Genomic DNA, 27,567 nt, shown 5'->3' with positions numbered 1-27,567 from the left:
TAGAGTCAGAGGCAGACAAAAATATAGAAGCAGAAGATTACACACCCTAACTGAATGTTAATACTGTGCATATCGGCTGAAATCTGAAACGCTTCATATAAGATTCCATTGGGGTTTGTGCTTTTGCCCATTTCATTTTCAATATCTTTCCGCCTTAGGGAGATGCACTTTGTTTTACACTGATATGCTTTTTGTCTGCTTGGTCTGTGCCTGGGCAAAGAAAATCAGCATACGGAGATATTCTGGTGTGATGCTTGTGTGGTCTTCGATCTCACTGCTTTTCTATTTCTCACACATGCACACTGAAGTAAAAGCTAAACCTATGAGACCAAATCAATACTGACATTTTTGCTCCTCTATCTGGGATCTAGAAATTTATTTAGCTTTATTTCATTTCACATTTCATATAAATTAAACCCACTTGTGTTCAGTACAGAATTAGGGTAGGTGATCCTCCCAATCTGTTTTATTGTAGAGAAAATTCCAGGACACAACAATGCCTCTGAATAAATAAAATGTAAAAGGCACCGACTGAATGACTAAGAACAATTAAATAAAATGTACAGAAAAATTTCAAATTTTTAAGAGTTGATCCTAAATATGCTCAGTGAATTTTCATGTGAATTTCATCCTGCTGATTTTGATTTTGTTAATTCTTGATCACAGCATCGGAACTTGTGGCCTGTAGATAGATTAGAATAATAATAAAGTTGTCCAGTATCATAGATTTCCTGATATTAGTTGTCAATTTACCTTGGCACTGAGCAAAATATTAATTAAGGGGAAATTTTGACCTCTTCACGCTAGGTAAAAAGGTCAAAGGTCACCAACTTCATCCCTGTGAGGATCATGAATGTCCATAAGAAATACGATGGAATTTGGGCCAATGGTTGTTGGATGGATCGACCACGTGACCAACATCTTCATACTTAAGCGACTAGCGAGTCCAATCAATCATCAGTTTGATGACGAGACTATCTTGTCAAACGATCTAAAACAGACTTTTACAAATTCATATCTCACTCCCGTTCTTGTCAACAAGTCTGATGAACAGCACTTTAACAAATGCAATTACTCCAATGAGAGAGATAATGCATCCATTAAACAGAAGATAAACCGGAGATATTCACAGAAGTCCAGGGATGAACTCTGTTACATACTACACAGGAGACACTGAGATTATCAAGTAATAATGCAGTTTCTATTCTTTGCAGGAGCTCGGTTCTGCTGAACGGGAACTTCCTGTACTGTGCTGAAGATTGGTATAATCTCTGTGACTGACAAACAGCAGAGTGTCAGTAACATCCCAATCATGCAAGTAGTGTCTCATTGTTGTTTTTTTTTTCATGTGTGGCGCACGTGTTTCCTGACGTGGCAGATAAGGTCACTGAGACTGTACGTACAAGTATAATTTTGCATATGAGGTGGGTGCATTTGTATGTTGGCGACTGTGCGTGTGTGCTCGAACAGTGCTGGCAGATGACGCTGTTTGAATGCAGGGCACATAGATATATTTGTGGCCGAGGTGGGTTTGTCACATTGCATGTCAATGAGCTCCAGTGTCAGTCATGTGTGATTACTGCAAGAAACGACACAAATCAGCCCCTCAACCCTCAGAGACACACAGAGAGAGGGAGGAGGTGAGGAGGGTGATACAGAAGGAACGGATAATTTTAGAAAGAGTGAGACTTGGTGTTCTCAGATAATCTTGGGCATGTCTGTGCACTGTTTGTTAGCGTGAGTGTGTGTGTATGTGTGTCCTTTCTGCTGCCAAATACAGCGACTTCTCACAGCCGTGATGACCAGCTGAGCCCCACACACACCTCTGCTTCCTTCAACATAATGCTCTCAGGGACACTTTTTAGAGACCTGCATGTTTTGTGTGGAAATGTTTGAGATTGTATCTTCATGAGCACGAGCACAGATTTCTTTTTTTTTTTTTTTTTCTTGTTACTTATTTAATACTCTGTTATAAGGCCACAATCTGTGTATATGTGTCACACCCAGTAGAGGTGACAACATTGCTGTGACTGATGAGTATTTTGTCCCTGAAGTCCTGACAAGACTGAGCCTCATCTGGAGACCACACATACACACACACACACACACACACACACACACACACACACACACACACACACACCTATGCACTATTGTGCTAATTTAATGAGTGTATCAGAGAACAAAGCTGATAAAAATGCGTACCATGGCCCAGGCCTTTAAAAAGAGAATAAGAAATGGGCTACTGTGGTGCCATGCAGCATGCCTAATCACTCCACACACACAACACACGCACATGGCATGCTTTCACATACTGTACTGGAATGAAACACACACACGCAGACACACAGATAATTTGCATACATTGCAAAAACAAATAAACACACAAAATAATAATCTAAAAATACACAAATAGACCTATATAAATAATGTACAGGATGGCACTGATTTTGTTTCTGCATTTGCATTCCACTTCCTCTGCAGAAGCACATATTTAAGAGGCACTCACGAATCGAACACATCCCCTATTTTATGCAGTATGTCTCTTAACATAATATATTATCCAGTATATGTTTAAACCGTCATTTTATTCTAACATCATTGCTTTTCTTTCATTTTCTGCCCTCTTGTTATCTCACAATCTCTTTTTTCCTCGTTATGATCCCATCTTTGTCGTTCTGACCTGTGCTACTCCTCGGTGTTGTTTTGAAAGATAATTTACCTTTGTTGTCCCAAACAGTACCCAGTCCTTCTCTCTCACCTTCAATGCCTTTTTGTAGTGTCTCACTAATGTAGAATTAATGTGGTTGTTCCTGAGGTACAGTATCTCTCCTTGATCTTCGACTGGTATGTGGCCGTTGGTGGGTTTTCCACTAGGGGGCAGTGGCACTACACTGATAGCTCAGGAGAGGTATCAGACTTGGTTGGAGCTGACACCTTCCCAGGAAGTTTCTGAGCATATCAGCAGATTGAGCTGCATATCAATGAGTCATGATGAATAATGAAGGTTCGAGGAGGGGAGAACATTTTGTTATTAATGTGAATCTGTTGTCTTTCATTTAGATTGCAGAGTTAGTCCCTTTGTAAAGAGAGGTGTGTTGACACACTCTTATGGCGGGATGGTAATTTACCCTGTGAATGTTTGAGTGTGTGTGTATGAGAGTGTGTAGAAGCGCACACGCTACAGAACCTGTCACTCAGCTGTAATTAGGGTCTCGCCTGCTGTCCTCCGACATTGTTTGAATTTACCTTGCAAACACTGTGCAAATGTACTATGTGTGTGTGTTTGAGAGAGAGAGAGAGCGAGAGAGATAGTGTGTGTGTGTGTAGAGCATCAACTTGTGTTTATAGCTTGTTTGATTATCTGATTTGCTGAAAGTAACTACGAGGTTATTCTGGAGGTTTTTTCTTATGTATGCCCATTTCGGAATCAGTTTAAGTTTTACTGTGTCCAATAGTTCAGTACGCTGTTTTAGTGTCTACATCTGCATATGTGTTTGTACAAGATAGTGTATGAGGAAGTGTTTGTCTGTGTGTGTGTGTGTGTGAGTGTTTGTGAGAGAGAGAGAGTGGGAGAGTTGTGTGTGATGTCTAGAGTGGGGATCACATTCAGCCTGGGGGTAGGTGAACCTATTGTAAACAATGGATCTGACAGAATCTAGGCCTTCACATCTCTACCCCTGTGTGTACGTGCGTGTGTGTGTGTGTGTGTGTGTGTGTGTATGTGTGTGTGTGTGTGTAGACCTTCATACAAGGCCACTGGATGCCACTGAGATACCCCAGGGCAGACTGACCTCTCTGACCGAATGTCTTTGTACCTCCTCTCTCCAGGGGCTTCTTCTGTTTTGGGTGAGGAAGAGGAGAAGCAGAAAGAAGAGGAGGAGGCGGCGGAGAGCTGTGGCGTGAGTGAATGCAGCCATGGCTTGTACTCCCTGTCAATAGAGGAGCTACTCAGTGGAAGAGTGATCAAAGGAGACAGAGACGACCAACAGGTGAGATGACGTCCTGCGTAGATGTACATGATGGCAGAAAAAAAAGAAGATATAAATTTATATGATTATAAAAACAGAGAAAATCTGAAAATATTTCTCTTATGCGAAGCAGGAACCTGCTTTTTTTCTTGGAAAAAACATTCAACCATTAATCCATTAACACAGTTCTTGTCCATTAATTCTCTGGTTGATTGACTAATCGATTAATCAGCTAGTTGTTTCAGGAATAACAACATCCAAACCGCAGTAGAGCTAAAACTCTAAGTCGATCAGCTGAAAATGAATCGACGATGGCTTCAGTTATATTTCCAGCAATAAAGCCAACTCTTCACTCATTTCAGCTGCTCAAATGTGAGAATTTGCTGTTCTTCTTTGCCATATATGATTGTTAATGGAATATGTTTTAGTTTTGGACTGTTGGACTGACAAAACAAGCAGTTTAAAGACACTGGGAAATTGTGACAGATGTTTTCACAATTCTTTGACATTTTATTGACAAATCACAAAATGTATCGATTAATTAAGAAATTAATCTGCAGAACAATCAATAATGAAAATAATGATTAGTTGCAGCTCTTAACCACATATTCCTTTTTCTAGGCTGAGCCTCATGTTACTTTTATTGTAACCTGTGGCGACTCATAAAGTCAACTTTTTTGTAATTGTCTGGAGCCAGAAGAAAATTGGAAGAGTTAATCCTAATGCAATACTAATAGGCGTAAAGGGGAGCTGGCAGCATATTGGTACAGCTGGTGTGTTAGCTGTTCTCACTCTGCCTACAGTATGTGTGTTTGTGCTGAAAGAAACCTTTCCTCAGGTCTAGTCTGTTCCCCAGGTTGTCATTTTTTCTCCTATGACCTTTGCTGGCTCACCTGTCACATTGTTTTTGATTTTTTGAATAGCAAATTTTTTGTTTGCTGTGCTGTTCTGCCTCCTACCTTTTTTTAGTGTGTGTGTGTGTGGGGGGGTATGTAACCACTTCTCATGCTCTCTTCCTCCTCTTCCTCCCCTTTTGCTCTCTCTTTGCCCCTCTCTCTCCTCTGTCCCTCTCTCAGGATGAAACTGTGGGCGAGGTCAGCTTGGCCTTTGCAGGTGGCCTTCCTCGTTGCCTTGGTGATGCTCTGCGTTGACCCGGTGTCTGCTGGCAACCGTAACCACCGGGGACCGACAGGTACACCAGGTCTCGCTCTGAACCCCACTTCCACCACCATGAGAGGTTAATTACATTGTCACTGCAGAGGTACAACACATGCTCCCTGAGCCTGTCGCTGACTGTGCCATCCCCATCCTGGAGGAGGGGGCTGAATGGGGACAATTTGCTCCGTCCCTCAGTGTGACAGAATGTAATCTAGACGAGACCTCGTTTTGGGCTTGGATGCAAACACGCCCCTGTTTGAATGATCGAGCCCCAACAGATACAAATGGCACTTAAGCTGTCAGGGGCTGTCAACACAAATAGATCAGTGTGGGTGTGATCTGATCCATTCAGAGTGGTTGCAGACATTCAGCACTTGGTGGTGTTGGTGCAAGCAGCCTGACTCTTAGTGATTTGGGTTTGCTTTGAAATAAAGTGTACGTCTCATCTAGAGGATGCCATGCTGGCTCATGACTTCTAATCCTCAGGCTCATAATTGCCAATGTCTACATTAATATGCATAGCTCTGCAGCCCCCCCCCACCAAGGCACCACTTCACTTATTCCCTAAGAAATCCATGAAAAACGAAAACCATTGCCAGTGCTGACTTAATTTAGGCCCAAAAGCTAAATCTCTTCTCTACCTTTAATTTCCATAAATCATGGAGACAGGCCTCCCACCAACCCAAAAATGACCAATACAGTCTTATTAATATTTCACTGGGGCTGGCTACAGGGACAGTTGCGCTGAGTCACAAAGGATCTTGCGCCTGGATTTGTTAGCGACAACCTCCCAAGTCACCTCGTACTCGAACATAATTATGACAATTTCCTTAATTATCTCATGTTTTGCAAGGTGACCTTTATGTGCCACAGCAATGCTACCAGCACCCAGTCTGTGCAGTGAGTGATGGTGTTAGTTTCCTTTTTGATGGAGGAGAGGCAGGCTGCTTACGGCAGGGACACTACTAATTGCAGGCCCTGTGTATTGTGAAGGTCAGCTTGGATACCCACCCCCTTCTTATTTCACTTGCACTGTGAAACAAGATGACTCTTTCCCATTCTGACTGGTGCTTTTTATTAGAGGGTTTACTTTAATTGGTGGAAGTTTAAGACGTGTTGGCGGTGAATACCAAAAAGACACACACACACAGCGGTTTGAGGTTGAAAAATAATTGGCTGTACATTATGTCTGCTAGATACGTTTCCTGTGTTTTCTACTTAAGTGCTGTTTTGTTGGCAGGTCAGTGAGGCATTTGTTTGATCCATGTTTCTGGTGATGTACCATTCGCTGCCACATGGTGGCTCTAGAAGTCAAAAAATGCTCCTCTAGAAATATGTTTTTATCTTAGCCTCATTTGCTCAGTGTCATTTGCAAAGGCAATCTGTCATTTCACAGAAACTAACCTCAAAAACAAATTCATAATGGGAATAGGTTGAATGAATGTCAACTAACCATGCAGACATGATGTGACTGACAGTTGTCACTTTAAATAAATTCTGGAAAAAAATACCATCTGCTTTCTTTTTTATTTCATAGCAGCACTCTGATGGGTATAAAAGATACAGATGGCAAGTACTGGATACATCTTTAAAAGTGTGAATAAAAAAGTAAACTTAGGAAACCATATAACCCCCATATACCGTGTATACTTACATTTTATGGCCCCTATTGTCTGGCATTTACTGGCAAATAGCTATGGGGTTTAGCATCCCTTTTAAGATAACAAATAGATATTTTATAACAGAAATACATTCAGCAAATCATTGAAGGATGTAGAAATCTGTTGCCCAGGAAAAATTCCTACAGGTCCAGTCCTTGCTCAGTCCTGAATGCCCATATAATAGCAGTTAATAACACAGACCAAATGATTATCCAGGTTCATATCTTAAAACTGAAATATTCAGCCCTCAAAAATGATCAGCTAACGTTTTTATTACTCTAACTGCCATTTTCGCAGTTATCCCTCTCACAAGTAGAGCAAAGCTGTGTAGAAAATATTGAAACCTACTGCAAAACATGCAAACTAACACACCTATCAGATCTTTATTGCTATTCATTTAGTCCTGCGCTGTATTTCATAACAGTTACAAGGATCAATTCATAAGCAGAGGTCATTACATTCCAGGGGCTGTCAAGGTAGTGCAACACAAATAATTATGCACTCCAAACTTATGTGTGGTTTCTTGATGAAACATCATACTTAATTGCAGGTAAAACAACTCACTTTGTTCTTTTGAATCTGCTTCTTGGCAAGTTTCTCCTGCATTTCGACAATGAAATCGCACTGAAATTCTCATATGCCCTCTTTCTTTTCTTTTTTGAATGCCTAAAGGAATTTACCTGAGACCAAAGGTTCAGTTACTAGCGTGCAGAACTGAGACCAGTAGTTGGTATGGCAACTTTCCACAGCTAGTTACTTGTTACCATTAGAAAACCAAATATTTTTTTTATTGCTAATCCCTGCTTCAACATACTGTTGATCACAAAAGATAACTTACATTCCCAGAAAGGGACATTTCTTAATGAATTCATGGAGCGTTTGTGGGACCTCCTGTGTTCACCTTGGCTCATGTGAGGAACGGCATACCCAGCTATTTCTGCATGAGAAGGGCCACTTTCAAGGCCTTTGTCATGGTCATGCTTTAGATATAAGCAAGTTTGTTATAAACACATCTTACACTACATCTATGTGTATATGTGTGTCCATGCATAGATATATATGTACATATACTCGGCTCCAGTCTGTGTTATCTAAGGCTGCTTATAAGATGTCTCCTTAAAAAAACACCTCTAGCAAGGTCTCAGCGAAGGGGTTTTATTGGGAATAGATTTGTTAAACCTGAGTACTCAGCCGTACCAGCCAGCTATTATGATAATTAGCATGAAGCCGGGTGAGGCCTGACATGGGCCTGTTTAACACTGATAATGTCAGGAGGATTGATGGGCTTGCTGGACCAAGGTAAGGAGGACAATGAGCAATTGAGGAGTGTGTAGGAGGGGAAGGAAGGGCAAAGAGCGATCCAAGGGCTTAGAGAGTGCAAATGAATAAAAAAAGGAGAAAGGGTTAGAGTTGAAAAAGAAGAACATCAGGAGATTCAGCAACTAGGTGTAGTATGTGAACATGTTGCTTTATATTAGAGAGGATTTGGGAATATTTATCATTCTCACCGTGTTCCACACAACTGATCATTGCAATCGTGCCGCCTAGAAACTTAGCAGTGGGTTTGAGCAGAGACGTACAGTATGTTCCCTCTACATTGACTTTGCCGCCTCCAACAGATTTGCCAGATGTCTGGCCTTTCATAGCAGTGGACATGGTTGTCAGATATTGACAGGGGAAAAACACAGCCTTTTGATAAATTGCACAGTGTTCCTGCTTGCCTGTGTCTGTCAGAATACATCAATCGCCTGGCTAACCCATCAGTTCAAGGTAGCTTGGTTTGTTGGCTGCCCAGCTACTGTTGCCACCCCCCACCACCCTACCTCCCTTCTGCCTGCCGCGGGAATAGAAGCATTTAGCCATGCTTGAGAAGTCTTTTCATCACAGCGTGTGCTAGGCTCTATTACATTGAGATGGCCATAACAGAATGGTTTAAAGGCAACATTGAGACATTAGATACACTGTTATTATGTGTATAGAGCTGGAGGGTGACTGTTCAACACATGAATCTTAAGCAGATGAGGGGTGAAGGGCTGCAGCGCTCTGAACAGGGGTTGGTTGAGGCAACGCAAAGCTGAGAGGGCTCATAGTGGAGCTGAGGTACTTCAGTCTGCCCTCCTGACCACTTTTCTGATGCCTGGTACTTGTCCTGGTTTTGTATTATTTAAATTCAGACTTCTTGGTTTTGTACGGTTACAATTTATAGTTGGTTTTGCTCACAGCTAGTGTAGATATTGACCTGACTCTATGCTTTTTACTCCTGGAGCAATGAACATCTTTTGAAAACATTCTGCTACCGAAAATCATAAGGTTCTCATGTTGATAGATTCCTATATAGTTCAGTATTGTTGCACTAACCATGAAACTTTTATGAACAGTTTGTTCTATAAGACACATAAGACACATAAGACACACTAATTTCTGCAGCAATTTGAAAACTGAGACAATTTTGACACATTATGCAACATATATCATTATATCATGATAGACAAAGGTGTTTGGAATAAAAAAAAGAAATTGCTTTACAGCTCTTTTTTCTGGGCAACAAGGTCGGATGGTTTTGAGTTGATTTCTCTCACATTAAATAGATTTTGTCTGTAATCTCTAACCTCTGTTTATTGATTAAATACCTTGGATGCTCAAGGGTATAAATCATAGATACCTTCAAAGATGTATATTTCTGCTTAGACACAGGCCCACACTTACAAGCTGACAAATATTTCAGTACAAGAATTCAAGCGCATATACACTTGTCCACCTGATTTTATTATATTTTTCAGAAATTCAATATTGTGACCTATTCCAGCACATTATCACTGGTGTAGCATGATCAACCTTTCTCTGCTTAGGAGAAAATGCCAACTTCACATTATTAGAGGAATAAAAATAAAGGTAAGCAATACAATAAAGGTCAGGATGCCACTGATATAGAACACTAATGTACTGTTACTAAGACTGTTCTGTTACTGCTTACACCATGGTTATCTTCTTTAATCACATTTCTGTGACACCACATAGAAATATTGTCACCTCACCACTGACCCTAAGACAGTTTTTCACAGTCAAATTGTTTGACTTTGCTCTTGATTCAGGAGCTGAGAGCAAAAACCAACAAGGCTTTCATGTATTGTCAACTCTTTCCCGTTTTTTTTTTTTTTTTTTTTTTACAGCCTTTTTCACCTGCAGGATATGATTTACTATAACTTTTCAGTGTGATATAAATCTTAATGAAGTGAATTCCTTCACATTTCGGAGATACTGCCAAAAGAACCACATTATTGTCATATTTTATTCATTATTTTATTCCACTTAATGATAGTTTCAAGGCAACAAATCATCACCAGTGTGTTTCTGCATCACATTTGTTGTGCTGTTCCCTGATGAAGGCTGCACCAGCAGCATCTGAAACACACTGAAATTGGCTTGAGTGTCCTTTTGAACTGACCATGAAAGAAAAGCTTTTAAAATATTTTCCATTAAGCTGCAACAGTAAAACACGAGAAAACCCAACAGAGGCCTTCCAGTCTGTCCTCTTTAAATAGCAGAAAAACACTTTGAGAGAAAAATGTAGACACGTCCTTAAACCAGTCTGAATTTACCTCAGATACATTAATATATGTATGTAAGATTTTAATCAGGGTGCAAACCCGGGCAGACTCAAAAAAGCAGCATAAATGATGTTCAGGTGGGTTTATCTTCCACTGCTCACACACACCGTAGAAGCGTCACAGCTTTAAAATACAAACAGCCTGATGTAGGCAATAAACAATGCAGACCTCCGAACCTTCTGACCTCATTATGCCAGCAGGAGGCGAGCTGCTCTTTGTTCTTTCCGCTGCCTGTGACACTGCCTCTCCTCCTCCTGTGTGACTCTCTCCCTCTCTCGCTCTCTCACTAATAGGCTGCCTGTTTCTGAGATGGAGCCCAGCCGATTGACCAGTTTTACCCAGTCACCGCTCTACACAGTGGAATTCATTTTCAGTAATGATAATGAGGGCACGAGTCTGATTAAAAGGCTAATTTTATTGTATTTGAATTGGACTTTCAATTTTTTTTCATCAGTGCTTAAAATGTGATTATTACAGTTATAATCAGGGCTTTACTGATATTTCTCTCCCATTGAGTTCTGCTCTGTTTTATTCTATTCTAGATTTCTATCAGTAGATATGGGTTATATGGCTATGTGTGCATGACTGTGTGTTTGTGTGGGGTAATCTGGCAGCTGCTCCAGCCTCAGGAGAGCCAAGACAGGAGTGAGGGAAATGAAAGTGGAGGGATGATAGCGGAGGGGCGCCCTCAGAGAGCCAGGGATCATTGATGGGGTTCTCTGGAGGAGAGAACAAACAAACTTTAAATCAGAAAGGATGAGAGGGGCCGTGGCCTGCAGAAATGGAACCCTCTACAGAGTGTGTATTGTGTTGTGTTTGTGTGTTTGCAGCTGTGTGTGTCTGCGTGTTTGTGTGCACACTTTTGTGTCTGCCTGCAAAGCTCATTCAGCTGAGCATGAAAAGTTTTGGAGTCTGGGTAAAGTCACGTACCAAAATGAAATCGGGGCTTACGGTACAGTATAACCAAGATTTTTCCAGGGCTGTAAAGAGGCTTATAGGTAGTAATGTCGCCAGCAGGGTTTGCTGTGCTCGGGAAACGGTGCCATAGACTCACAGGAGTGCACAACAAGCTTTGAGAGCGAAGATAAGGCGGCTGGAATCCGTTCAGAAGCCATAAGCAAGATTAGATTTACTAAACATTTTACCCAACATTTGTGGTTACCCTGTTTTCCTTTAGGTGTCCACAAAAACCCTACCTGCTAAGAGATTCACGAGTTGAATGTGCTGGAGTGAAATGTAACATTTGCTTAGACACTATGCAGGACACATTTCTACACATTAACATACAACATAAGCCTGTACCCACGTTATCCTCAAAGCATCCTCATGCATGTGAGGCTGATGTGATGACGTCAAGAAGTCAACTGCTCCATATGTGAATGTCCCAGTAGGTTCTTTTTATCAGTATGAAGCCATATTTATCTTTTAGCATTTGGAGACTGCTGATCTGTTTAACAAAACGCATTTCCCTCAGGAGGAGCAAGATAATCAAGGGGGAGATTTGAAAGAATTTAATTGAACAGAAATAATTCTGATTAAAAGCATATTGTTTCAGTAACATTACACACACGCATAAAGACACATTTTGCCAATGGGCAGAAAGCTTTGGGTTAAAATTTACCTTCTGTCCCATTACTGTCAGGAGAATGTTATGATTAACCAGACCAAGGTCCCCAGGGAAGTGTGAAGATAATCAAGGGAGATTAGACGCTGTTTGTGTGATGGTGGTGTCAGGTGAAAAGCAATTATCCTTGTATAAAATATGACTTTCAGGAACACACACACACACGCAAGTGCATAGAGCCAACACTCATACACACAAACACAGAAATGACAAAGGCATATGCAGGTACATGTGAATAAAGGTGCACACGTGCACCCATCTGCATACACACTCACTTATAGTACAGTGTATACTGTATACGTACAAGTGCATATGCACACATACACCCATTAGAGAGGGGTCTGGCCAAAAACCATAATGATTTAAGTGTGTTCTATTAGTGGGTTGCTCCACCACATGACTCCCTCATAAAATGTGCATGTCTGTTCTTTGCTTAGATCAAGTGGTTTATTTTGTCTGAAACGAGTCCAAAGAAATGATTATTTTTTCAACATGTCTTGCTCTCATTTTTTTTTGCTCCAGCACAAAATGACAACAACAGAGCTGCCCCTCTGACGAAGTTAATGAGGGCACTCGGCTGAGAATAAAAGCAAAGTATCGCTAAAGAGTGTTTATTTATGAATCAAAGAGTATCTGGCTGGAATAAAATCAGGAGTTTATAGCAGCAGATTTGTTTAATCTTCAGAGAGGCTGTTGTGGTGTATATTTCATTGTTATTTGCAAAACAAATTTATTTGAATTTAGACTACAGTTTTTGCAACAACAAACTGTCAAAATACCAATAAGCCACCTTTTACAGTCTATGAATTTTAAGCAAATAATCCCCTTATCCTCTCCTTTCTCTCTTTCTCTTTCTCAGTCTCATACCAGGTGAAGCAGGGGACATGTGAGGTGGTGGCCGTCCATCGCTGCTGTAATAAGAATAAGATTGAGGAGCGCTCTCAAACTGTCAAGTGTTCCTGTTTCCCGGGGCAGGTTGCTGGCACCACCAGAGCCAGACCGTCATGTGTGGAAGGTACAAACGCCACAAGCCTGTGCGTCTCTGTGCGTGAATGTGTATATTCATATATCCTAGTGTAGCATTTGCAGCCCCATAATCCACAGCCTCAATATTCTTTATGACCAGTTTCAAGCATCATTTCCAAAAGATGCAAATTTAGCCACACAATCAGTCATCATTTCGTAAAAGGGAAGGGAGCCGCCATGTACATTCATCTTACGGTAAAATATCAATTTGTATTTCTGTGAGGGAAAATTGCTGCAACACACAGAAGTTTAAAGGAGAACTTTCCCTGCGTGACAGTCACTCTAGTAGAGCTGCTCACTGACCACCACACCACAGTCTGGGTGTACTGGTCATTATGTGAAGATTCCACACTGTATGGAAATATACTGTATATTCAGTATGAACCCATTCGAGGCTTCATTAAAACTACATGACACCTGCAGTCAGAAAATCATTCAAAGCCAAAATTTTATGATTTCATGGCAGCATCATTAAATCAAAGAGAAATATCCGAGATGTCTTGTGCATTATTTTATACACATTTCCCCACAACTCTGCAGCAGGGTCTCCAATTCTGCCACACCTATTTGATCTCTTTTGGAAACCTCGGGAACATGACTGGAATTCAAAATAAGGTTTTGTACATTTAGACAGTGCTTGGCTGCACAACTTGTTTTTATAATGATTGAGGGCTGCTGAATCGGATAGGGTCAAAGAGGCTAAAAAATGCTTTCAACCGTCTTGCATGATCAAAGTCGCTACATGAAACGTCTCACCTAAGACAGATCGTTAGCAGATTCTTTTTGAGAGATTAGTAACATAAATAAACAAGTTCATTGCAGGAAAGAGTAATAGGTTGTGTTTATGCTAAAATCCTTACAGGTTGGATTCTGTGTGAAAATAAATTATTTTTTAAAATATACAAACAAGAAAACACTGCTCTACTTCTCGCACAAGCATAGCTAAGCCTTTTAAAGGTGGTTGGAAGCAGGTAAGGCTGATGGAAAAATGACGCCTGGCCTTTCTATCCCTCTTAAGAATCACACACACAATAAGCTGGGGGCGAGATAGGGAGAAGGTGAACAAATGTTAAAAGAAAGTGACAATAAGATGTCTCAACATTGGCACTAGCAATATCCATGATTGAAAACTGAGACCATGAATACATTTCAACCATAATCTTCTTTGTAGTCACAGTTCACAGTTCATTGGAAAGTTATTTTCATGTTTCAAAATGCCACTCATACAAGGGAGCATCTTTGAGAATGGGATTAAATAGTATGTTTTCGAGTATACTTGGGACCTCGTCAAGCTGTATAATTCTGCCCTGCTAGTCCAACGGTCTGCGGTTCATCATGTCCTGGGGTGATCATGTAACATGAAAGGTTAAAGCCACTAATGCAGGTAATGGGAGCCCAGCCAACTGTGTCTCCTTGCCTTCCTTATTCCCCCGTGCTGTATGAGAGGACAAGCAAATATACGACAGCTGTTGGCCAGGCCTCTAGACTGGAAATTTTAAACTGCAGTTTAAAAAGACTGATTTTATTTAGGACAGCGTTCCATTTCATATCTAGTCGGGCCACTAGAGTATTCGACAGATGGTGATAGAGGAAGTATTTTCTTCCGATAACTTTTATAGGTCAGGAAATAACATCTGGGTGATAGCCCAAACCCTGGCAAGAGGTAAGTTTTGGGAGAAATCATCACATCAAACCATGATGTTGTTTTGGAGTCAATAATTAAAGAATACATGTAATATGTATTTTGTGGAGAAAAAAACAGAGCAGATCATTAATTATCCCGAGAATTCTGCTCACACATACACAGCATGTATTTGTGCGTGTTAATGTGTGCTGTGTATGTGTGAGTGCTGCGACGATAGACAGATGAAAGCTGCGGGTCATTTTCCTAGACCTTTGTTCCACCCGTTTGTCCGCTCTGAGAGCTCCTGCCCAGCAAGAAACAAACAGTGTCACTGACCCCTATCATCCACAGATGCTCCGCTGAGATCACCGACACACACATGCAGTGTGTCAGCCAATGCCATCCAATCACGCTGTATTAGCCCCCTACCCGAGCAAAATACATAGTTGTCTCATACGTGAGTGGTGCCAGTGAATCTCCGAAGCACAGGGGTTATTCAAACTGTTAGTGTCAACCGGGGGAGATGGAAACTGATTCCTCACTCACACAGATAGAACCTTTGAAGAGTTGTGTGGACAAAGATGATTTGATGTTTTTTCTCGGTCTCTGAACTTGATCTGACTTACTGTTTTTGGTTTGGTTGCCATAGTAAAATAAAGCAATTGCACATTATCCTCCTAATGCAGTAACTGAACGATATGGTAATTATCAAGAGGCTTGTGTTTTGGGTCAGTTAGACCCCAGATAGGTCCAACTCCCAGTTAAACCTCTTATGAACAAACTTTTGTAAAACCACAATAACAGAGATCATAATGGAGTTATTTGGGATTTAAGAGGAACAGTACTGTGTAAAAAATTTTCTCAAATACAGAGCATATAAAAATCCATTGCATTTAACCATAATTTACAGCTGGGCTCTGGGCTATAGCAAATTTCTATCACTCAAAATGTTATTATTATTATTATTATTGATAATAAAAATAGTTTATTAAAGGTATATTTGGCTCATAGAACACAGTACACAAATACAAACAATACATAAGTACAAACAAGACAAAAAGTATTTTAAATTAAGAAGGTTATGAAATATCTGGCTGATAAAATAATGTTAAGTATGTTTTTGTGATTTTAACGAGGGCCCAGGGTCTCCAGGACCCCAAACACAACATTAGAGTTAATTTACTATCATTCATTTTTGTTTTTCATTTGCACCCTCACTGTCCCTTTCGCTTGCTTTTTATTTTTCTTAGTGAGTCATTTTATTCCTTTGAAATGAAACGAGCAAATCTCACGTGTTTGCATGGCAGTGTGAATTACTTCTGACTACACCCATTGTGTTGCTATGCCTCCATGTGGCCAGTAGACGGTGCTTTTCCCATTCAAATGACTCGGTCAAAAACATACCCGCTAGTTCATTTCAACACAATTTTCACCCAATAAAAAAAGTAGATATTTTGTTTAACCTCTTTGATGAGTTCCTAGATGGGAACAATCGCTTGATAATGATAAAATCAGGCAACCAGAGCAAAGAGGATTGGGATTGTAATGAAAGCTGGGATGCATAAGGAATCGTGAAACTTTGCTAAGCTTTCAGAATAGGCATTGCTCTGATGCTCTGCTTTTGTTTGTGCACTTCAAAGAGCAGAGTTTTTTAGTTTGCTAAAAGGAAAGAATGACACTAATGAGAAATTGATATACTGACAGTTATTACTGCGTTACTGAAATCAATTCTTTTTGATTGTCACAATCACTTCTTCTCTTTCTCCCTCTGAAAACACAGAGCCACACACACACACACACACACACACACACACACAAACACACACGCACACACACACACACACACACACACACACACACACACACACACACACACACACACACACACACACACACACACACACACACACACACACACATTGCTCAGATCACACTAGTCATGAGGTTTTTCTAATTTCCTATTCAGATCTCACCTCTGAGTCGCACCACCTCTCACTTCCAAATCCGGTGCTCAGCAGCGCTTACCTCAGGAGTCACGCTTGACCTCTGAGTTCACAGTTACAACAGATCTCACCTCATCCAGCACTGTTTTACTCACACAAACACACATCCACGCACACACACCCACTCGCGCTCCTCTCACCTTTTTAGGCTTGAGCACAGATGGAAAGAGAGACCCCCTCTCAGTAGCCAGCCTTTGTAGAAAAGCCACAGTGTAAATGGAGTTACATTATTGATGCCAGCTGAAAGAGGAGTAAATGGAAGCAGGTCCCATTACTGGCTGTTGCACGGTGGGGCCCATTACTGTGAGACTAACTTTTTCAAGTGAACTCCATTCCTCACAGTATTTTTTCCTTGACTTTTTTTTTCATTAATCATGAAAGCCACTTCTTCTTGTTTTTTTATTTTCTATTACAATTAGTGGTGGTAGTGTTGTGTGTGAATGAAGAGCCAGTGCTTCAAATGCTAAGGTGATTTGTAAAAATCTAAATCTTAGTGTGAGGAGATTTCAGAGGCAGAATTGATAATAGGCGGTAAATAGAGGCCGTGAGGTTAATCTGTTTTTTTCTGTTCCTCTACGGGAGAAATGCACTGGGTCCACGTGTGTGTCTGATTCTCATAGATTGCACATTTTGGGACAAATTTTGAAGAACGTAGTGGTTTTCTTAGTGCAGACAAAATCCGTCTCCACTGTTTGGTTTTACTGCAGTAGGATTCAGGATAAATCAAATATATTTGTCTCAATTGTGGTTCTGCCAAGCTTAGTTAAGCTCATAGGGTTAGTTAGGAAAGTGTTTTGGTTCTGGTTCGGGTTTGTGTGCACCTCAAGGGAATGAATGTAAATCTGAACAATGTTCTAATAGAAAGCTCTCCTCCTGTACAATGTGTGGGTTATTGTTTCTTGCTGTGTACTTGTGAATTATTTGAACAAGTATTCAGAACCTTTACTTGGGTAATATAATTATCAATACAACAATAAAAATATTCCTCATCCAGTTAAAGCCTTGATTTCGACATTTCACGTAAATGTAAGTATATAAGTATTAACTTCACATTGTGCAAGGGTTTCAAATGTAAAGTTAGTCAATATGAGGAATAACCCCTTTCACAGCATCAAATTATCAATGCCAATTATCAATACGTTGTATGGAGCGGTTTAATATTGTAGCTGATACATACAGAATTAAATGGAACCAATTTATATACTGTTGTGTCATTTAACCTTTAACAACCTGTCACATTAAATGAACCTCTGTGATTTGTAGAAATTTGCACATAAAGAAAATTCGTAATTTAAAATAAAAAATTGTGCTTGTGCAGAGTACTCGACCAAATGTACTTGAAAACTTTCCACTTCTGTATTTTTTTGCGTGCGCATCTGGGACGCTCTGGGTTACAGGAAAAAAATGGACTTTAAATCTTCCCACAGATCCTGCCATTAAAGCGCGTTTGGCGCTGGAGAAAGACAGAGAACACAGTGATGTGATAAAAATGGTGGATGAGTGGATTTAGTTTGATGTGAGATGTGGTGACAGACAAACTGTGTTTCATTACGGGGCAAAGAAATCAAGTTTAGTGTTTCAGCACACATCGACATGCTGTTGTTTACTGTAATATCTGCTCCATATTGTCATGCTTGTGTCATTTTGTCATTCTGCTCCTGTGAGTGTGTGCGTGTATGTGTGTGCGTGCAACTGTTCACCGTGTATAATCTTTTTCTGACAGTTTTTCCACTTCACTTTCAGCTTGTGTTTTCTCCTCATGCATACCTGTGTGAGCCGGGGCAACAGAGATACAGTGTGTTAGTAAATCATTGCAGAAAGAGATGGATGCCTCTCTCCATCTGCTTCTGCACTCCAGGATCACTGAGTGGAACAGTTACAATGCCTGAGGGTATTCATACCTCTGGGCCCGCCCCCAACTTCTTATGTGTTTGTGTGTGTTTGTGTTTGTGTGAAGGTACATCATATTCCCTTTAAAAAGTAATGATCTGGGAGCAAGGGCACAGGACTGCTTGTGATTGTGCTTTTACGCATGACTCTTACAGCACAGTGGGGATTGCTTTCGTGTACATGCGAACACACAAAGGCTTCTGCTGTATAACGTGCACACATGCAAATACACAGACACACAGGCATGCAAAGTAAAAGTAACCTCCCCATCACAGTCTGTGTTGCTCCACTGAGTGAGTTCAGGCAGTGCCTTTGTAAAGTATTAATGGGCAATCACTCTAAAAGACACACGCAAGAGTGCACATATTGTATTAGTATGCCCTGCCTTACATCAGAGAGGCTACATTTGAATGAAACAATGGGATGTGTTGTCATTGGATTAGTTTTTTTTTTTTATATCAAAGGCTAATCTATTATTCTTTATCATGTGACTTGACTGACTATAGATGAAAGGGTTAGAGGTGAGGCACGTCCCTTTGAACCTGGTACCTTCTCGATTTAATCACATGAAATACATTTCCCTTGTCATTGTTGGGTGGTACAGTTAGCTGGCTGAGGTGATCTCACATCTCCCGCCTCAGGGTGTTAAAAAAAAAAAATCATGTACATTCACAGATTTAAGCCTGTTTTTTTTTCTCCTTGGGAGAGCAGCGTGTACATTTGGGTGAAAACGTATGTAAAAAATGTGAGACATTTCTTCCAGCTAAAGTAATGCAACCAGTTTTTGCATGGGGGGGTTAAATACCTGCAGAGGTGCAAATGGCATGCGTTCTCAAAGTGTTATGTGGCTCATAAAAATACATAAAAGTATTAAATAATTAAACATACCTGCTTATATGTGGGTACAGGAGGCTGAACTGTACAATTATTTGTTCATGTAAAGTCACCTGTAAAGTAAAAATGAGGATGAGGGGACCTGCAGTTTCGACTTTGTCCACTTGATGTCACAAACATTACAATCACAATGCAGGCGGCAGTGCAGGAAAAAAATTGAGCAGAAGCTGTGTCGGGACGATTGCTCATACAGCCGACATACTTGCTCACACAAATAAACAAAAATGAAAATCTTTAACCACAGCTGGCTGAATGATGAGTGACATTTATCAGGTGTGTGTTAGACTGACGCCTTGTGCTCGGTGGGAGGAGAGGCAGAGCTGTAGGCAGCCTCATAGTGTGAAAACTCCACAGACCTTATTTAGAGAACCCCAGAGACTACACAAGAACATGGGGAATAACATAGCCTCAGTCCCCTGTGTTGCTTAATCACCCGCACCTTGAGCAAAGCACTGTCTAGACATTTGCCCTCAGCTGATCCCGTGCTGAAAGTTTGAGAGGGAACTTAAAAGGGAGCCATTCTAAGCGCATATTCCATTGTAATGAGCTGATAGAAACTGTGATGAAATGTATGCCTGCGCTGTAAACCTTTTTTAATTAGCATATGCATCTTTTTTTGAATATAAATGTAGACTCTTAATGAGACTGATGCAATGTGAGTAGGTAGGCTGAGAGGTACTCCATGGGTTATACACGTTTTACCTGGAGATTATGCTCCCTCTTTCTATTTCAAGAACTCGTCAAGGGTTCATTTTCGCATTCACTTGTTGAATATTGTAGTGAAAAATAGCGCCGAGAAAGTGTAAAGGCGGTAGCTTCAAATTTAACGTACACACGAGAGTGACATTAATCTTCTCATGTAAACTCTTGGCAAGAAAGCAAATCAGCATGTTATCCTAAAATGTCAAACTTTTAATTTAAAGTAGAGCTCAAGATGTGGGAATCAGATGCTATATTTTAACGAGCACTCTTGCAAAAAGAGACTTTTATAGGCCATCCATACAGTAGCTGACCTTGAAGGCCTCATAGTTATAGTGTGAATCCCACTAACGCCCAGCACCAGGCTCTGCACATCTACAAAAGGGCATGGAAAAATATGGTCCCAGAGGTGATGATCTCAGAATTAAACTACTGCACACACAGTAAGTACCTCTGTAATCTTCTTTATCATTGACCTGTTGACACTTGTCTCTGAGTGCTGTCCAACGTCTGAATTATCCATGACATCACAGGCCATGTACCGGCCCATGTTCATTTTCTGACAGGACAGGCAGGTGCGTATGTGTCCCGCCCTCCTAGTGTAGTATTTGATAAGCTACAGGGAACACTAACTCCATAATAGCACTCACAGGCCATGCCCATTAGCTCTAAATAACACTCTCACAGTGCAAAGCACCGTCGTCGACACCATAATGGCCACATTAACGACCATTACACAGCCATTGGTTTTTAGAACTGCTTACTGCCACTGAACTCATGCATCATAACAGTGTGTTCACCATTACGCCTTGTGATAGCTGTGAGAGTTTTTTTTCTAGTGACTTGGTAGTATGTCGTTGGCTTCCTTCTTCTGGCTATACTGTATGTTTTCCTGTCCCTGACGTAGCATTTGTGCTGCCTATTTTCCACTCTGCTTCAGTTCGTTACTCTTCTTCTCTCTGTCCTCTTTGTTTAATCTGCTTCTCTCTCTGCTGGAGTCGGTGATCTTCATCCGCAAACGGCCTCCTTCCTTCCCACCACTCTCTCTCTGCTCCCCCTTGCTGCTCATTTCCTCACTACGAAGCTGTTTTCTTGGTGAACACCTATTATTTAGCCTTCCTCCCGCTCTCTCCCCAGTCACTGTGTTTTCTTCTTACATGATGCTTGAGAGCATTTGTCCATGTTCTTTTGCATTATGCAGTTGAAAACCCTTTTTCCTGCCAATACCACCTCATCTCCTTCCTTTGTTAGGAGCAATAGTCACCAGATATCAAAATTTCTTTCTAAATGCCATCAATCTGGCAACTGAATGAAGTTGGAGAGATGTGTGCACTCTTTGATCCCTCCCTGTCTCCACACTTGAGACAGGAGGATGGATGACGGATTTGGAGAGAGGGAATCGAGTTATTCTCAGCTATCGCACTTCCTGTCTAAACAGTGGGTCAGATGATCTGGAAGATTTGTGTGTCAACATTAGAAAACGTTAGAAAACTTTGGGTTTCAGATTAACTAAAGATCTGGATAAACTCTGAAGCTGGATCTTATCTGTTTTCTTGCACCCAGATATACAGCAAATCATCACTTCATTCTCTCTCATTTTAGATACAATTAGGGAAATTTTGTTCAATCTTTTTAAAAATCAAACTCTAAAAGCCCCTTTTTTATATTTTGTTTTTCACAACATTGAATAAATTAAAGAGACATGAGTTTCAAAGAGAAAAATCATACAACAGATTATACTCTCGCAGTGCAAAGGACCGTCGTCGACACCATGATGGCCACATTAACGACCATTACACAGCCATTGGTTTTTAGAACTGCTTACTGCCACTGAACTCATGCATCATAACAGTGTGTTCACCTTTACGCCTTGTGATAGCTGCGAGAATTTTTTTTTGTAGAGACTTGGTAGTATGTCGTTGGCTTCCCTCTTCTCGCTATTCTGTATGTGCCACGGCAGTCCCAGCTGTAAGATCAGCATCATGGACAACACTTGTTACTTTCTCATTGTAAAAATGGTATTCGAATTATTTTGGCCATTCTGAAATAACTGTTTATGTCAGCTGTGTACAGTAAATTACAACAGTTAATGAGTTACTATGTTTCCTGTCACTGTGTAGATAGCAGTGGAGTGTGTGTAATAACCCTGTTCTAGGCTTTTGTCATTAATTCAGTGTTCTGTATCCAATCATAATTTCAGTAAGCTGCTGTCTTTCTTTTCCTCTGAATCTCCTTTTGGCTGCTCCAGCCTCCATTGTAGCTCAGAAGTGGTGGTGCCACATGCAGCCGTGTATGGATGGGGAGGAGTGTAAGGTCCTGCCTGACCTGACTGGCTGGTCCTGCAGCACTGGCAACAAAGTCAAAACCACCAAGGTGGGAACAATGCCTGTCTTTGTTTGTCTGTTTGTATACATGTGCAAGTGCCTACCTCTTTGCATCCCTGTCCCTCTCTATCTGCCCAACATCTGTCAGTCAGTGTAATTATAGACACTGATGTACATTTTATGCATGTCACCTCACACATGCTTGTATTTCTTTGCATTTGTTGCCTTTTCTGGTTTCTGTGCTTGCAGTGTCACCTACTTGTATATCTAGCCAAGCCTAATTATTGCAGAGGCTTTGATATCTTTTCATTTGTATGTAACAACAAAGCATGTAACCTTATCAGTATTCACATTGAAAAATCCCCTGAGAAACACCACGATGTCCAGAAAGAATAAATAAATGTATTACTGGGCATCTTCCAGCTTGACTAATATTTGATGTAGCGGAATTGACCTCGATCTTCAATTGAATAGATTTTTTTTTTTTCTGAAAAAAGTTGTCTCAATTAGTTTCTGGTAAACAAACGTTCAACTAGATGACTTTTATTACTATTTTTAATACTGTATATGAATGTACAAGAAAAGAAAGAACTCAGAAGTGCTTACCAAGCAAATTAGAGATAATATTGTAAACAAAGGTTCTTTGGATCCTCAAGATGCCCAAAAATGAGTGCAGTCTAATTTAAGCATTAATTTCAAATACCAATAAAGTAAATTAAAAAAAAAATCAAAATTCAAAGCTAATAAACAAGTAAGCCCCTCAGTGAACCTTACTTGTTAATCTGCTATAACTCTGTATCACGTCAGGCAAGAGTGAAAAAAAACAAAAAAACCCCACAACACCTCTGTACATTCTGTACCCCTCACAACCATTGTGTGATACCATGTAAACTGATGTTATTCAGATAAAATGAATTGATTTAAGTGAGGATCCTTCATGGCCCTTTGTAAACTGTTGAAGTGAGAAAGTTAATTTGCAGGACTGACGACTGGGGTGTGTGTATGTATCTGCCAGAGTCTGTGTTGTGGGATGGAGCAGGTGCAGTTTATTTACAGGTGAAAAATATAAAAGAGAGACAGTTGTTAGGGAAGCGGGGTAAGCGCCATAGGAGTAATTGCTCGAGAGATGGCATAACAGCACAACATCTGTCGCATTCATTAGAATGCATTGTGGCTGGGGCCTTCCACAGAGGCTTTCCAATTAAGAGTCATAATTAAATTGGTGAGTGGGATAGACTGAGGAACAGAGGCACCGCTGGGCTCAGTCACAGGCAGTGGAATTGATGACACTGGGCCTAACACCAACTCTGGGACTGATAGGTGCAATTATCCTCATTCTGTTGCATGTTGCCATCTCTCTTCTTCCGCTTGTCTTCTCCCTTTCTCTCTATTTTGTCTCGCCCAACCTGTCTGACCGGCCGATCAGCTGAGAGATTGATGAGGAACCAATGGCTGACTGCATCAGTGGACATAAATTGTGCATTTGCAAGGGGCTTTGGGACCGAGGAGCAGTTACTTAGAGACTTGGTGGCAGATGTCACTGGAGATAGTTGCAATGAGACATCAATTCCCTGGCAACTGCTCGCACGGCCCGGCTCTCTTGCTTTCTCTTTGTCGCTCTTCTTTATCCTTGCGTCTCTCTTTCTACCCATGACCTCCTTTCTCCACCTTAGTGTCTCATTCACCACAATGATTTATATCTGTCCGGCTCTTTCACTCCCACACAGCGTAGGTTTGCTGTAGAAAGATGCATAGATTTACTGACTGAGGCACAGGAACACTGTTAAACAAGGAACAGCAAAGACACGGTACCATAAGATAAATATCTCTACATGTCTCATTTCATACATCTGTCTTTATGGTAAAATAAAATTTTACAGAATTTGCAGGACTGGAACTGGAACTGGAGAACAGGATTTTTGATATATGAGCATACAGTATCTGGTGGGGTTTGTTGATGGAAAACAAGCTCTTTACATCTCCAATTATACGCCTTCAACTTACTGCCCAAGTGTAAACAAACCATTTCAGCTCCGAGACATGTGAAATCCAGCTTTAGCAGTTGAGACACTGTTGTACCCTGCAATCCATCAGCCAGCTTGACGGCAAACAAATCATCTTCAATCCAATGAAAAGGACATCAAGCCAAAAAAAGCGAGAGAAATGGTGTGATTTGGAATATTCTCCTTTGACCCTGATTGTTTCTTTCAAATGGACACATTCGTTCAGCGTGCTTGAAGCGGGACACAGAGTCACTCCATGTAATAACATGTGTCTGTGACACAGATTTTCTTCTCATATCTGTGGTATTGTTTCTTTTTTAGGTCACACGATAGCAAGAGAGCCACTGAGCCACGAGGAAAAGGATGGATGACTCACACATATTTACTGTACGACGGGGAAAAATATCAAGGAAAGGACTGCTGTCAGGCTATCCATCATTAAACAATGGGATAAAATGTACTCATCACAAACTATGTACACTTGGCCATGTGGAGCCACACGTAAAGCATATACAGTATGCTGGTCAAGACCAGTGGACTACAATCATGGACACCCAGGGTACATCTGGACACAAATGGACTCTTATTTTCCAATAATGGACAATGTGTGGATTGATCAAAAAAGGGTTGATTTTAAACAGTGATTAAGCATTTCAAAATATATATTTCAACAGAGCTTTTGTGGATGCGTGTGAGGTGCGAACGAAAAGCTGTGCTTAGAGTGCTGCTGGATACAGTCCCGACCTGTTGTCAATATGTAGATCTTGTACTGGAGACAGTGGAGATGATTTTGGGAGAAATGAAAGTGATAGCAGCTCATAACTAGCAAATAGCAAATTAGCATCAAATTGCTCTTGTGGGTCAAATCACTACCATGAAGACTGCTTTGTGGGAGTCATTTTGCAGTTCTAATTAGGAATTGCAGTGTAGGTTCATAACAACATATTAAAAATTCATGTAAGATATTTGCACTAGTTGAAACCGTTTGGGGATGTTTTGTTTTTCTTGATATCTCCCATCTTTTGCTGTGGATGTCACATGAAGTTGAAGGTGAGCATTTTGTAAAGTGTCTGAAACTTGAAGTAGATAAATATATATAACAAGCCCCTTTATTCCTGAGTAGTTATTGGTTAAAAATCACTTGCATACAGCTTGGTACAATATGAACTAGCAAAGTGTGATTCATCTGACTCATTTTTGCCCAGAAACATTACCAAGCTCAGCCTTCAAAATGATATATCTTTCATCTATTATATTCAGTCTGTTATCTCTTATGTTAACTGTTAAAAGGAGGCCCATAAAATGTTCAAACACGGAGGATGAGTTGTCTTTATGTTGTTATTCCACCTTATTGGAAATGTTTTCTTCTTTCTCTCTCTAAATGTTCAGGTTCTTAATCTTTAGAAGCACTGTAAATATAAAACAATTGCATGAATAGGGGGTCTTTTAACTACCTTTTTTGGATGCACATTGCCTGTTGATTGCCTCCAGAATCCCCCTCCACATCAATGCCTCAGTGAGATATACTGAAATAATTGCAACAGATAATGGCTGTTCAACCCTCTGCAAACATCTTTTTTTTTCCCTTACAGGGCTTGATCATTACTGCACTGAGTACAATAGCATAGCGCCCCAAACAACCATCTTAAATCTCTCAATTATGTCTGTCCATTCTCCCTCTCACACTCCCCTTTTCCTTGAATCTCTGTCCCTCGCTTCGTGTCCCTCTCTCTCTTTTCTGTCAAATTGCATATCATGAAGATGGAACAGTTACAATAATTTTCACACACTCTGGCCCACACAGTATATCTTGATTTCTCAGCTGTTTGTACTAGTGCGAAGCCTTTTGCTCCTACGCCTTCCAAATCCTTTTTTTTCTCTCGTAGACACACATCGAAGAGCAAGTCTTTCCCAAACTGTATCTGTCTGCCGCTCTGATATTTGAATGTGTTGGGTCATTGTTCCCAGGGGTAAGCCCGCTGGGGGCTGCTCCTCTGCAAATGAGAGCCTCTGCTTTCAGACATGCTGCTTTGTGAGATATGATAAATCTGTGGGAGCTGAGCCGTTGCCTCTCCAGCTCCAGTGCTGAGCTCTGAGCCAGAGGGAGCTGGGGGACAGCAGGGCTACCAGTGGCAGGCAGCTTCGCTCTCTCATTACTGAGAGGCCTGGATAGCACTGGGCTTCTCTCGGGACCACTGACATGGAATATTTTTAGGCCTACGGTGCAGCACTGCAGTTAGGCCAGTCACACCAAAATGCCCTCTTTCCTTGAGCAGTGTCTCAGCAACAATGGTCCATTTAGAGTGGGGATACGATGACATTCTGTAGCTGCATTTGCACACAAGCAAATACACCACAGTGACATGAACACGGTTTTTATAGGGTGAAAAAATTACGAGCCATAATTACAGCCAACATATGGCACATTGTCTCCAGACCTGTGCGCACACCCCCCCCCGAGATGAGCCTGGCGCCATGCTCCCTCCGCCCCACATGGCTCTCTGCAGCAGAATCAATATTTGGGGACAATCGTGCTACGCCGCTCCCTGGCGGCTGGGGTTTCACGCTACAGCTCCACCTTCAGTTTCAGCCATGCTTAGACCTCCCAGGGACAGATTCACAGCTCATCTCAGGTCTCTGCTCTTTAACAACAAAATCTGCAGTGTGTAGACCGTACACACATTCACAACTGCTGAACTTGCTGGAGGGATTTCTTATTAGCATATTCACCTTTAATGAGAAGTTACCTAGCATGCAAATTTAACAGACATCAGCGCCTATCCAAGGGTCTATACATCGTCTGTTCTTTGTATAAAAAACCCTTAAACCTGCTTCCAATATCCTTGTTACCAGTGGACTTCAAAAATAATAAAATAAATCTTTACGGTGGATTGTATTTACAGACACATTCTTCAGTATAAAAAATAATCTTGTTTTTAACTGGAAGAGGGTGTGTCTGTTATTTGTCAGTAGGGGTCTAACCTCCTAGATGTCCCATGGAAACTGGCTGCTTTCATCTCTATGGGTTGGCAAACTGGTGGGACCCAGAGGGCAGGACCCACAAAAGCAAACAAATGGCATG

The 27,567-nt window shown here is 40.9% G+C and overlaps 1 protein-coding gene across 1 annotated transcript; it reads left to right on the top strand.

The window, feature by feature from the left end:
* The first annotated feature begins 5,048 nt into the window (after positions 1-5,048).
* tafa4b (TAFA chemokine like family member 4b) lies at positions 5,049-24,883 on the top strand. The gene is made up of 4 exons (XM_040115894.1): positions 5,049-5,163; positions 12,882-13,037; positions 22,407-22,531; positions 24,807-24,883. Exons 1-4 carry the CDS (start codon positions 5,049-5,051, stop codon positions 24,816-24,818), a joined length of 408 nt encoding a protein of 135 aa, XP_039971828.1. The 3' UTR covers positions 24,819-24,883.
* The last annotated feature ends 2,684 nt before the right edge of the window (positions 24,884-27,567 follow it).

This window comes from Xiphias gladius, chromosome 21 (assembly GCF_016859285.1).
Source record: "Xiphias gladius isolate SHS-SW01 ecotype Sanya breed wild chromosome 21, ASM1685928v1, whole genome shotgun sequence".
In the NCBI taxonomy this organism is placed as follows: domain Eukaryota; kingdom Metazoa; phylum Chordata; class Actinopteri; order Istiophoriformes; family Xiphiidae; genus Xiphias; species Xiphias gladius.
This window is presented reverse-complemented; position numbering and strand designations above follow the sequence as displayed.